Here is a 14,384-nt window from a genome sequence, read left to right on the forward strand (position 1 = left end):
CTGACAAGACAAGCTGTTAGAGTCTCAGAAAACATCATTACAAGGCTTATTTTCATAAAATGTTGTCACTCAGTGACAGTTGCAGCTGTTACAGATGAAACGCACATCAGGTCATTTTCACTTGATGAAGTAAAATATGTGCAAAGCTCTTCTTCGAAAACATTGCACCACATTATGTGATTTAATACCTCCACATTTATTATTTTTTTCTGAAGGAATGAAATCGAGCAAACTTGGTGTAATGGGACACTAGAAGAGCAACATTAGCTTGCTCTTTAATGGAAAATAAAAATTTGCCTACAAATTGATAAATATCCCCCAGCCTTTTGTTTTTTAAATCATTTATGTGCATAAATACTCTATTAAATTGCTTAAATTATATTTATTTCACCCAGAAAGGGAAAGTACAAATGCTACAGACATATTTGTGTATTTTCTGCCTCACTGCTTTTGTAATAAAAATGAAATAAAACAATAAAATCTAAAATATTGCCTTAAAATATAGTGACAAATATAGTATTTGGTATAGGATGCAAGTTTACTGCACTTTTCCTCTCCAGGCAAAGCAGTGAGCTGTAATGCTTTTAGTCTGGCACCATAAAAAACATGATCTGTATGCCCCCTCTGCAATTACTCAATCTAAAAGGTCTGTTCTTTGAGAGACCCTTAATCAATTATCCATAAATGTATAAATGAAAGTAAAAAATCTGAGTCTTGCGGTTGAGTTGTAGGACAGAATAACTAACTCTGAACTCTATTAAAGACTAAATCAAGACATGTCCGTGTGCAGTGTTAACGTTATGGAAAGGTTATCAGTACGTGTCATGTCCTTAGGCATTACATTGAGCTGCATGTTAACTGTATACAGAGCAGGCCCGTCTTTGGTTTAATTAAAGCAGAAGAAAATATACATTATTAGGCTCCATTACACTCATATGTGCTCAGTTTCCTTTTTACTTCCAACACGCTTTCCTGATTAATGGAATTTCTCTGATTTATTCAGTGAATTTCAAGGTAACCGTTACTCACAGTCATAAGTTAGATTTAAAGCCTCCACGTGTGAGAGGCTGTTGGAGACTGCATGAGGTGCTGAGAATGAAAAACAGTTATATACCCTTGGATTAAGCCAAAGGCAAACCAATGATGGTGTGACCTCTTCTCATAACTCTCAACCTCCCTGATGCAGTCTTAAAAATGAATCCCTTGCATCATCTGCCGTGCAGTGGTTATCACTGTCGCCTTACAGCGAGAGGGTTCTGGGTTTGATCCTGGCCTGGAGCCTTTCTGTGTGGAGTTTGCATGTTCTCCCTGTGCCTGTGTGGGTTCTCTCCGGGTACTCCGGCTTCCTCCCACCGTCCACAGACATGCACGTCAGGTTAATTGGTGATTCTACAAATGGCCCTTAGGTGTGAATGAGAGCATGAATGGTCTTTGTTTCTGTTTGTCTCTATGTGTTGGCCCTGTTATACACTGGCGACCTGTCCAGTGTGTACCCTGCCTTCGCCCAAAGTGAGCTGGGATAGGCTCCAGCCCCCCCCCTATGACCCTGTTCAGGATAAGGCGGCTATAGATGATGAATGGATGGACATCATCCTCCCACCTGTCCTCTACATACTCAAGTCATCATTTCATTATGTTTCTCAGCACTTCCATCAGATCATGTTGGATTGTAGGAATATTGGCCAGCCACTATTACTATAATCTTTTTTTTAAGCATAATTCATTTAATACAGTAGTTTTTGTGCAACACTATATTTATGAACTTCCTTGTTGAGATAAACAGGGAGAAAACTCATGTCTTTACAGTAAATCAATTACGAGCTATAGATGGAACGCTTCACATCCAAATGTAACCGGTGAACTTCTGCGTTGTGTTGGTTGTTTAGATGATGCCGTCACACACCGTAAACTCTTGGAAGTGATCTCCATTTATTCTGGTAACAGCATGAAAATAGAATAAAACCACTGTGTGGTTAGCTGCCCGCTCCAGACCCTATGCAAAAATAAACAAGCGTAGCGAGACAAAGAAGTTAGCTTAATGTACCGGAAATTTTAAGCAAAGCAACAGTCGTCTTTTAAGAGTCACTTTTTAAGCATCAGTGCTCTAAAATCCGTACACCACCAGGTAGGGACCACAGACTGTGCATAAAAGTGGATGCAGCTTTTGGGTCTAAAAAATGAGGCCTATGCACAAGTGTCTTAAACTGCAATACCACAGAGGGCCATAAGAGGTTAGCTCCAAAGTGCCTCCATGGACTCCCATTTAACTTCTCTCATGAAATCAAGTACAGTATATAGTCAAGTAATACATTTTTTCCACAAGTTATAATGGTGTCAATAGTCATAAAAAGCCAGTTTTGTGGGGGCGTGTCTGTTTGATTGACAGGCTCGTGGGGCAGTCTGGTTTCCACTATCAGTAGGCGGGGCATAGTAGCGTCGGGTTTCCAATCAGATCAAGTCAGATCCACCGCTTGCCCCTGGCCATCTCGTCCATATATGGTCACTTCTGGCTCCGAAACACTCCCAACTAGCAAGATGGTGACGGATGAAATCCGAACTCGAGCCCTCAAAACAGCCGTTCACAAACCAATGACGTCACTGTTGGTTGCTGCTTGGTAGGAACAGATGCAAATAAGATCATTTTAACACAAATACACCAAAAAAGCTAAACAAATACATGATGCATTTTGATGAAAAAAAAATATATAATGACATCCACCCATCCCACAGGAGAATCAGGTCCCAAAGAATTTATATTGGATAGGCGACCACAGAAGAAGAACTTCGGGTGGAGCTTTGAACCTAAACTTAGCGCTTAGTGTTTTAGATGGAGGAGACCAATTTGGTCTAATTACATATAAGATGACCCGGTTACTCAAACTTGTCTTCATTTGTATGTGCTTACAGTCTAAAAATCAGGTGGTTCATTACATTGTTTACAAAGAAAAATAATGTTGTAAACAATCTCAATTAATGTTTACAAGTTTGAGCAGAGAGAGAGAAGTATTTTCTGTTTAGGATTTGAAGCTGTTCTGACTGAAGTTAATAAGCACTATATAATTTTCGGGAATATCGGTGCCAAGGGCGAGACTTGATTATGAGACCACCTGCCAAAGAATATTTGGAAGCAGATACTTGGCTTTCACTGTTAAATATCCATTTTACATGCTCTTATCTGTGTTACAAACACTTTCTATTCTTTTAATACCCAGCTTTCAGTGGAATGAGATCATCCTTCATACTGTAGTTTGGGTTTTGTTAATCATTTTATGAACCGTTTATGATAAACAACAGAGACTGCCGTGAGGGCAGGTGACTTCAACTTTTTATTCTGCATCATTAGAGGATCTGTTGCTGCTACATCTGTCCACATCTGTCAAAAAACAGGTCTAACTGCCGAAAACCTGACTGATGTTTGCAATCATTTTTTTCTTAATGTATGCAAAGATGCTCAGTTACACTAAAGTCAATCTAAGAAACATACACACTTAAGTTCAGTGGTGGCTGTAAGACTTCTGCACAACATTTGCAAAAAGACTTCTGGAAACCCAACAATGCAGCGCCTGCATTTAGATGCCTCACTTACAGTTTACATCTTAGCTAAAGAGGATATGACTCTTCAATAAAAACTTTCATTTTTCCCTGAAGATTAAATGTAATGATTTTGTGTTTATCTCAAGTTTTCATCATAACCCACTTTGGTTGATGTCAAAAATTCCCATCAGCCTCAGCTGCACTTCTGTATTTAGTGTTGATCAGAAAATGCCAGCTTGCCAGCATGTGAACTTGTCAATAGGCCCGTCACCGTTATTATATAATCATTGCAATTTTTCATGAATAATCATTATAATAATTTTCATGCATGTGTTGAACAACAGCAGGATGAAACAAACAGAGATGTCATATTTCCATCACTATTGCACTCCCTTCCTCTGCTGTGATTTAATCTATAGACATAAACATCATGGATTTAGTTGCAAAGCCAATAAATGACTTCTTCTTCATAAGGTGTATGTGTATTAAATTAAAAACTATACTACAGGATATTAATGTCTTAAAATGGACAGAAAAAGACAATTCAATTATTAATCACAACTATTTATATAGTAATTAATCAACTAAAATTGATCGTGACAGCACTACTTAATCATCATACTCGTTTAACAACAAAATGTTGGCGTTACACAGGAGATTTTTAATTAGGTCTGATTGTTCGTGCAGTGTTGTTACTCTCATGAATTAAGTGTAATGGGATGCAGAGGATAAGTAGAGCTGAAGTAGAACATATTAAAACATTGCAGTGACTGAGTTCAGTCTGTCAGAGCATCGAGCCTGGCTGTGGACTTCCTGTCTTGTGCAGCAAGCAATTTAGATCAAACCCGATATTTGTCCGTACCACAGTGTTATTTGTAGAATTTGTTATCTGCGTCAGCCTTACACGTGTTGCCAAATTATGCATAAGGCAGTAGTTATGAATAACGGAAAATCAGCCGAACCACAGGGGCTGCGCTGCTTTGTTCATTTAACGGAAACAATTAAATGTGAAAACAAAGCAATTCAGAAGACACACGATTACACACGATTGACGTTTGTTTACTCAGACACACAGTGAAACCAGTAACTCACCAAACTTTATAGTCAGGTCCGACCAAATATTACACAGTTAATCTCTCTTATCTTTCCTTTCCTTTTCATGAATCATCTTTTCAGCCCATAAATTTAGCTTTTTATTGACAAATTCTACGATATGTAATCTTTAAAAATAAGGCTGCTCAATAAAATCGAAATAATCTGTACATGTACATCTGACAATCCAACTGTCATTTTTGTTCGAAGACCTTCAATATGACGGTGCCAACAGCTAAAGGAAGTTGCAGCTTTTGCTGTGGGCCAAGCCGATCCCTTTAGGTGGAGAGGTGTTTAATTACATAGTCTGGCACTGTGAAGTGTGGCTCAGTGTGTGTGTGTGTGTGTGTGTGTGTGTGTGTGTGTGTGTGTGTGTGTGTGTGTGTGTGTGTGTGTGTGTGTGTGTGTGTGTGTGTGTGAAGCCTGACTGTGCAGAGGGGTTATGAGGCTTCCTGCTGTTTCTTCGAATTACTTCGAGGCTGTTGAGGATGAGGATCAACAGGCATGCTGGCTAAACAAAGTTAACTTTTGCTGTGGGATTTCTCAAGATTGCACTGTACGGGCCTTTTTCAGTCATAGTCTCTTTGTGTTAACACATCTACACAAGTGCCAACACCCATTACTCATTCACAAAACAAGGTTTAAAAAAGAAAAGAAAAGAAAAACGAGGAGAGCAGTGATAGGAACCTTGAAAAATGACGAGAAACAGTTGAGTTTCTGACAGCTACCCATGAAATAACTTTGATTTAATGAGAATTGAGAGGTAGGTCTCCTCCCGAGCCTCCCCGAGTAAATCTTAGCGGGACAGGCCGGGAGGTGACCTCTGCATTTCACTGCTGTTTCGCAAACATGTTTCATGGTGTATTCAAAAGGAAAAAAAATGTCCCCCATAAATGATTCCCACAACTGTTGCTGCTCGTTTAAATTAAAGCACAACTTCTATCACTTGCTTGATTAGAGCGACATTAATAAATGAAGAGCTGCGCATACTTATCACTGCGCTCGTTCTCGGGGTCAAGACACTGTAATCAGAGGTTTAATGGTAAAGCTTTGCTGCTTTATACGTAGTCTCTGATTAGTCTTGCCTTTCTTACAGCTCAACACAGCTCAATGCCTTCACACTCCAATTATTTCTCTTAGAGGAGGCATGTGCCAGAAGAGGCTTGCTACTCTATGAGGATCTCAGTAACAGGATGCTCAGCAGTGGTGTTTGCTTTGTCAGTGATGAATCATGCGTCAGGTGTAAATACATGTTTAATGAAACGTTGTGCTTTGGGGAAGGCACAGCCACCGTGGTCAATCGATATCTCCTCATGTGTGTCGGCGAGTCTAATTTACTATGTCATTTATCGCCGTGAACTTCTGAAGGGCCGACCTGCGCGCCGAGCCCGCTGCACCGCTGCTCCGCCGACGTCACATCTCGCAGGGATCTCATAATCTCAGCTTTTTCGCTCAGTCAGTCACACTCCTCTGCGTCGGTCGAGACACGGGGGGGAGCGAGAGGGAGAAGTGGCGCTGCTTGGCACCCCACCAGGACAGGATGTGGAGCAGAAGCTGTATCAGATAATACCTCCTGCTGAGAGTGCAGGCAGCCATTGGTCCATCTGTTCTCCCCTCTGAATCACTGCTACCCAAATAGAAAGCTGCTGTCTCGCCACTTTATATATCCCAATTTTCCTCCTCGCTCCTTCTTAGAGGTGTTAAGTTCAGTGATCACATTTTCAGCACATGAAATCAGTTCACATCTTCCTTTCATGGACGTGAGATATGGTGTGCTTCACGCCGTATCGTAAAGTTGTTGAAAGTAAGATGTGTCCAAAGAATAAATGATCAGCATCTGCAAGATTTATAAAGAATATTTTATAGTTTCTCCTGTAAAAAGACCTTTTCTATCTCTTCTCTCCTCTTCTTTTGACTTATTTAAGTTTCTTTGCTATCTCACACCCTCTCTCCTTTGTTCTCCATCCTCCTCCAGGCTTCCACCATAGCCTGCCGTCGTCTCCATACTCCACTGGACCTGAGGGTCAAAGGTTAGCTTCATCTGGGACGTTATCGTCTGAGTTTCTCAACCAGGGCGTCCCCGTCAAGATCCTGCTGCTGGTGTGCAACGCTGCCGGGGCCGGACAACAAACTGTTAGGTAATTACATCAATTGACCTTTTGGCTGAACCCAGTCCTCACACAGCCGCTGTTGAGTCGTGGCATAGAAACCAAAAGCAGACCTGTGATGCTTTGGGTTTCTTCTCAAGTTTTCAAGTCACATACTGTATGTGTAATGTTACAGTGCCGGATGTTCATATTAAATGTGGCCAAAGTTTCCAACAATGAGCTAAAAATATGTTAGAGTAATTGCTCTGTTGGCAACAAGCTGGCACCAATTCCTCCGATTACTGTTTATGCAGGTCTTGTCGGTGAAATAATGCACAGACTTGAATATTAAGAAAATAAAAATTCATTAAGTATAAAACATTAAAAGCTACATGAATTTTTTTTCCAGGGGATGGGACTTATTTTTGGGATGTTGTAAGATAAATTAGAAAATGAGCAGTTGGGAAGTGGAACATTAATCCTGTATATCTGGACTGTAAACTAACATTAGCGCCTCTGTTTCCTTCTTTATTTGGTTTAGGGAAGATTACACTGAAGAAACTGCAGCTAAACTTGCATTAGAGAGTGTTGCGGTTTCCAAACCCGTCAGTTTCTCCTTGTCCTAAAATCCTTTTCCCTTATAAAAGTGAGACATTAAATGTAAGAACATCAGAACAGAAATCTAAATACTATGTTTTCCTAGTTAGGTTTTATTTATTCAAACAATCAACAGACTGTGTTAGGGGAAATAATATATGTCTCCTCTTTTAAAAAGAATCAACCTCAATCAATTCCACACATCTTGAATTCAGCCTTCCTCTGGTGGAGCACATTAAGGTGCTGGAAGCTTTCTATTACAGAAAATACTCACATTTCACTCATGAGATGAGTTTCAAATCAAACGACCAAGGACTCTGACATCTGGCACGATGCAGAGCTCCATCAGGCAGCTGTCTCCCTGACAGAGTCCAGGGAGATCAATATAGGTGAGCTCGCCAGCACGGCTGTGAGAAAGTCCGATCCAATCCATGACAGTCAGCGTCTCACTTTCTCCTTCAAACGCCTCTCTGTCATCGCTGAAACCACCCACCCATCTCGCTCTCATCAGATGACAGCTGGAGGACCGGGCTGTGCCAAGAAAATGACATTGAAGCCACATCGGGGTTTTTTTTTCTTCCTGTAGCTCTGGATAGAGAGGAATCACAGGTACATGTCTGAAAGCCGGTGTGAAAACTCAGAAAAGTGTGAAACCCAACTGTTTCTGTTTTTGTGTCACTTCTCTTGAAAGTCAACAGCTTAATTCTACATGACATCTTACCTCTGCTCCACCTTGATGCTCGTCCTCATGTCGGTGGAGGCGGTCGTCTGTGGCGATTGCTACTCAGAAGTAGACGATAGATTTTACTGCATGATCCCCAACATTTCTTTTTTAATTTAAAAAAATGTTACTCAGGGAAACAATAACAAAATAATTCCCCTGAAGGTACAATAATAGAATAGAAATGCTTTCAATTAAATAAGGGGTTGTTTTAGGTCCTTTTCCTTCCCATTTTATTAGTGGCCCATTCCCCTGCTGAGGCTTCTGTCTCCCCGCAGCCACCACAGAATGTTAATGCTTACCAATATTTGCACAAATCTATGAAAACACGGCATACAATGCAAAGATAAAATAAGAAATGGTGCCTTCACACATGTTGCAAAGCCTACTTTTCTTTCATTCGTTCCCCTTCTGCTGTGTGTCGTTGTGTGCATCTTTATAGACGTGCGTGCTCATACGAATAAATCTCATGTCCACAATGGAGGGCTGCCCTCAATTAGATGTGTATTATAATAAATGTGTCAGGCAATCTATTATTTCAGAGGGATGGTTTTCCCTCTCCTCATCAGCCATTTTCTCTTCCTAATATCTCCCTCAGTCCTTTCATAGATATGTAACAATGAGAATTCTGCTCCAATGCTGATAATGATGATAAATAATTAGTTACAGTACAAAAGGATAAGGAGATGTGTAAGATGGTATTTCAAACTTCTCAGGTTGTTGTTTTTTTTTAGCCCGGTAATACTAATTTTCTTCAATGCCTGTTCAAGGTTTGGACCTCCATTCCTAATGAGGGAGGACCGGTCTATTTCCTGGGACCAGCTGCAGCAGAGCATCCTCAGCAAGCTGTATTACCTGATGATCAATGGAGCTCAGGCACAGGTACTGAACAGCTAACAATCCTGCAAAGAGGAATTCATTCACTTTTCTTCCATCTCCTTCAAGGGAAACATTAAACTCTGTGTGAGGAGCTGGTAGGGATTCATTAACTCATGTCGACGTTTAGTCTTCCGGTTAAACCCAGTCTGCCAACTGCTGATGATCTTTTCACAGCTTTCATTCATCCAGTGTGGACTGCTACTGTAAATTCTGCAAAAAGATGAGCTGGAGTCAGGAGAATTTTTATTTATTATAATTTTTTATTTTTTTATTCACTTCAACTACAGTCAGAGAGCCCCTGGACTGAAGCTGCAGTACTGCTGTGCAATGTCTATGGCCATAATAATAATAATCCAGAAGAGATCAAATACCCAACAATAAAATATCCATAATGCTTATAAACATATCAGTAACTGCATGTGTGTGTGTGCGTGAGCATGTTTTGAGCACCGGTTGGAGAGCGGACCTGCTCCCCTCCTGCCGTGCCGGCTGGTGCACCTGCTCCAGAACAGGTTTATTGGCTGGAGACGGAGCAGAACATGCCCACACAATGACACTGTGTCGTACAGGTGGGAGCACAAAGCACGAGCTGGGTCCAAAGAGGAGCTGGTGTCCTCTCACTCCTCCCACTGGCACACCATATAACTGGACTGGGGCAGGTCATAGCGCACTAACAGAACACACACATATGACTGCTCTCTCCTTCATCGAGGCCATTTGTTTCCTCTTCTTGTGTGTTGATAAATGGATAAATTGTGGACAATGCAGCTTCTCCTGTTGGAGACCTCTGTTTAAAACCTCTTCAGGGGTTTTGTGACATTGTCCTGTTTGAGCAGGGAAATGCTGTTGTCCACTCATCACCCAGTATAGTGAAGTGTTATTGGCCTATTACATGTACTGCTGTTGCTCAATCTCAATGGCTCAGTTCTCAGGGAGCCAAACCTCTATACCAGGTTTCAGTCTTGGGATATTAAAAATGAGCTCTTCTGTCAAACGCAACATATATTTACTGCATGCAGATATTTGTATACCTCTGCGACAGCCATGGCCGGTCACTGTGGTTTCAGGATGTCCCTGTCTCATTCTCGTGAATGTGAATTCTTAAAAACATTTTTCTCTAAATATGAAACAATGTTAATTTGGACTCTCACATGAACTAAACAGCAACCCCCTGGTTGGTGAACTGCCATTTTGAAGTTTGGCATTTCAGCAGTCGCTTCGGTTTATTTTAAGCCAGAGGTGACTATATTTGAACGAGGCGAGGAAGAGCCAAGTGTGGATCTGACTGAGAACCTGAGGACATTATGACCCGCCCACCTGTACTGGCAACCTGACTGCACTATATGCATGTCAATCAAATCAGGTTGCCCCTAAACATACCTCTCTTTGAGGCCTAATATCTGATTATTGATGGAATTATTTTAAGAAGAACCACCAGAACACTGATCACAAGGAGTGGATTTAGTGAACAACATTATAATTAGTTACATTTATTGATTTTGTATTTCCTGTGAGAAGTTGATGCTTTTTGTTCATAGGAGCTAGAGGTGTTTTAGAAGCAGCCCCTGGTGGCCCGCAGTGGTATTACACCTTAAGACACTTTGGCATTGGCTTAACCTCTCACACTTTGAGACGAAACCCATTTTTTCTACAGTTTATGGGATGAACTGACTCGATTCCAGGGGTCAAAGGTCAACTTCCCTCTGATCTCATGTCCATCTCATCCTTATGAATGCAAAGGCATACAACAGTAAGGCAGTAATACTTGTGGCTGATAAAATAGACACAGATACTTTTATCCCCAACAATCACCTTATTGAGTATTAACTGAACTGCATATGAACTGCTTTGTGCTTTTTGATACAGCCAGGCTTGATGCAATAGTTTTGGAAAATGTGTTTTTTGTTCTCATTAAACAGACATTAGACCAAGCTGGTAGCTGCCTACTGTAGCTTTTTATTTACCCTACAGGCACACTCTGCTCTAAAGCATATAAGTGTATTTTCAAAATGGTCAAACCATTTTTTTTTTTTTTAAGGGCTACCCTGCAGTATATTTTCAAATTTGTTCACTCAGGAAACAGAATGTTAATTTTCCACCTTTGATTAGATATCAACCTTTATGAAAATAGTTTTAGTTTATTTGGTCAAAAAAAATACAGATTGGACTTTTACTTTTCCAACTCCAGTTGGCACTAATCCCATTCTGTTAATGTACACTATAATACATTTGCATACGGTATATAATGCTATGACTGTGCATGTTAATGAGATTTGATTGGGTCATACGTAGTGTAAAACATGGGATGTAATGATGCTGTGTCACAGAGAAATCAGTAATTTCCTTCACTGAAGCCAAAGGGTCTTTTTTTTTTTTTTTTTTTTTTTTGCTGGTTTGTACTTGCTTACTTGCCTGTACTATTCACATCCCTGTGTTTCAACATGATTGTGTGCAGCAGCATGTTGATAATCATGTAGCCAAAGAGATTCCCAATCAGTGCTTCTCTCCGCGTGGAGCCAGGTGACACACAGCTGCAACAAACAGCCACACGGAGCAGGAAAAACTTCGACCTGCTCGCATGCATCTTACTTTGCGTTCTTCTTCGAAGTGCCCGGAGAGAGAGGAAGAGAGTTTTAGCAACTCTGTTGATGATCTGTCATTTCTTTTGTGCCCCGCGCTTTCATCCATTTAATTAAAAAAAACCAGGCTCATCCAGTATAATCAGTTTGCTGGAGCCTTACCTCTGCCAAGACGGGAGCAATGCTCACAGCAGATGTTTGCTCTAAATCTTTCATCTCCAACAGTACCTGTAGTTTTTCTTGCACCAATTACACTCATCAGTGTAAGTGCGGGTTTTTTTTCCGCCTCTGTCTAATTTTAGCTTAGGCAGAGAGGTAATTAAAAAAACAAATACGTGACTTCTCCAAAAGCCATTTCTTCCTGCCGCTGATGTCGCTCGACAGCTTCATTTTAATGGTGGCTTGAATGATGCTCGCTGTGATACCCGACAGCACAATCATCAACTTACACAACAACAAGCATTTAAAACACATGAACAGTCTTTATAGGTATGACTCACAGCAGGACTACCTTTTTTTTTTTTTCTTTTTTTTTTTTTTATTAGATTTAGTACAATAGAGAATCAAGTGTGGTAACTAAGACACTTCGATCGGCTCTGGGTGTGACTTACACTGGCAAAATGTGAATCCCCACACACTCACACATATCATAAAGCAACACTTTGGTCTTTGCAATTGGTTGTAATTGGAGATCTTTTGCTTTGTCAGACACAAACATTCCTCGATTCACACCCTCACTGAACACAATAGGAGGCCGAGCTTGTTCGAATGGCTTCTCTTATATTCTGCGTCTATGGAGCTGCGACACTCCTCCCGACAGGATGCTGCAGTGAATTTTACCCGGAGCCCGACCACATCTCGCATGCTCATTTCTTCATTTTTCTTTCTCACTCGCACTTTACTGTCGTTCACACATGCCCCATAATGTGTTTAGAGCCCCCCCTGTTTTCTCTGTTCCTCCCGTATAGCCGCCTTCATCTGTCTCTACTGCCAGCGAAATAAACATGCACACACATGAAGAGGCGCACACGCACACACAAGATTTTACTGTACTGAGGATTTTTTTGTCTGACCCTTAACAAGTGTCTGCCTGCTTAGTTATTGTTGCGACCCCTGTAAAGCTTTTGTTCTTACAAAATTGCATTTTATTGTAATAATGTGGCGGATTTACCACTCAAAATGTTTAGTATTTTTTTTTTTGGAAGGATCCTTTATTTACAACACAAAACAGGCCTCTAATTTTGTAGCACCTTTAGTTTAACTCGGGTTTAATCAACAGATTTTATCAGCCCATGTGAATTCTGTAAAAGGAGTCGAAAAGATGTACTGGATGGGCTTGACCTGCATGATATCGAGCATCATCACCAACTTAATGCATCTATAGAAGATGGAAATAAAGAAACTGCATTGTTCTTGTAGTGCAGCTCTTTTTTTGCAACTATACAGCCTGGTGCACACCTCTACCATGTGGAGAATTCCTGAACTTAACTCTTGACAACTGCTGTTCAAGGCTGGAGTTGTAAATGATGTCTACTTGCATGCATCATGTTGTAAAGGGAGTTTCCCCTGCCTCTACTTTTGAGAGGAGAAGCTGGAGTTTGGCAGGACTCCCTGGGTGGTCTCCACATGTACGCACAAGCCTTCACTGGAACTGTCAGAGAGCCGGGACTCGTTTGTAATGAAAGAAAACTCATTTTGGGTTTATGCTTGTCATCTAGCCTTCTGCTTTCGAACATGCGCGAAAGTGTATGAATTCTCTGGAAAAACAACACACTGCACTGCGGGTTGTGTCACCGTCATTCGATTTTAGTTGATGATTTACTGTCATACAATAATTGTGACTAACGATTTTTTCGTCATTCTCTGTTCATTTTATGCCACTGAGCTTTTTCGTAGTATTATAATACACATAGACCTTATGAACAAAAGAACATTAATTGGCATTGAACATTGGAACATTCTGATGAAAAATTGGATTTCTGTTTGCCTTTTAGGCTTTGTAAACAAAAATTGCACAGGGCAGACATGACACAAATTATGAATTATTATGACATTACGAAACAAATTCATTATATATAAATTAAGGAATTTATACAAAGTAGTATACAAAGCCTATTACTGTAAAGTACAAAGAAATGACTGACAGTGACAAGAACCTGTAGTCCAAATTAACATTAAACTATCATAGAAGAAGTGGGCACAACATGATGACATCATTAATAGAGTCAAACCCGAACTGTTAAACACGATGTGGACATACTGATGGATATATGACATTTATATTAGTTTCATCCAGCTGTTGTCATACAGTTTAATGGAAATTATTCTAAAGATCATGGAAAGTAATTGTGGTCATCTCGAATAATTGCGATCAGGTGATTGTAATAATTGTGACAGGCCTAACTGCACCAAAGCACCACAGGGAAGTTTGATGCCTGCAGTGTCTTCAAACAGACAATGCTGAGACACGGGAGAGAAAGTAATAAAGTTGTAGTTATAAACTGCTGCCTCTGTGCACTTAAAATGAGGGCATGAGAGCAAAATGTTCCTTGGACATCAAGTAGTTTGAGCAGTAAGTGCCAACCGCTGCAATTCAGCTGCTGACTGGCACTGGTGACACTTTAAATCGTGCTTCATATTGCACATGTGAGGCAGTAAGTCAGAAGTATTGTTTTAACTTTCCCCCCTCAAGGGTTGTGTGTTCCAGTGGGCTCTTGTGTGGAGCACGTCAATATTTTCCAGGAATGTGCTGTCTGCTTCGCGGTGCTCCTCGTCATCACAAAGATCCTGCTGGCCTAAAGTTTCCTCACAGGAGTCAGAGTGGGTGTTTGTGTTTGAGCTCAGCCAGCAGCTAGGCACCAGATTTCTCGAGAACAAGAGGAAATCAATTTCATT

At 40.7% G+C, this 14,384-nt stretch overlaps 1 protein-coding gene across 1 annotated transcript in view; it reads left to right on the top strand.

The window, feature by feature from the left end:
• usp43b (ubiquitin specific peptidase 43b) overlaps positions 1 to 14,384 on the top strand; it is a 73,631-nt gene that overhangs the window by 44,906 nt on the left and 14,341 nt on the right. The window contains exons 7-8 of the mRNA XM_069149449.1: positions 6,602 to 6,764; positions 8,802 to 8,913. Of these exons, the coding sequence (XP_069005550.1) occupies positions 6,602 to 6,764; positions 8,802 to 8,913 (275 nt within the window). The remainder of the gene's footprint in view (positions 1 to 6,601; positions 6,765 to 8,801; positions 8,914 to 14,384) is intronic.

The sequence above is a fragment of the Embiotoca jacksoni genome, unplaced genomic scaffold, assembly GCF_022577435.1.
Source record: "Embiotoca jacksoni isolate LCO1_2020_lvr unplaced genomic scaffold, fEmbJac1.0.p SCAF_15, whole genome shotgun sequence".
NCBI classification, from domain to species: domain Eukaryota; kingdom Metazoa; phylum Chordata; class Actinopteri; family Embiotocidae; genus Embiotoca; species Embiotoca jacksoni.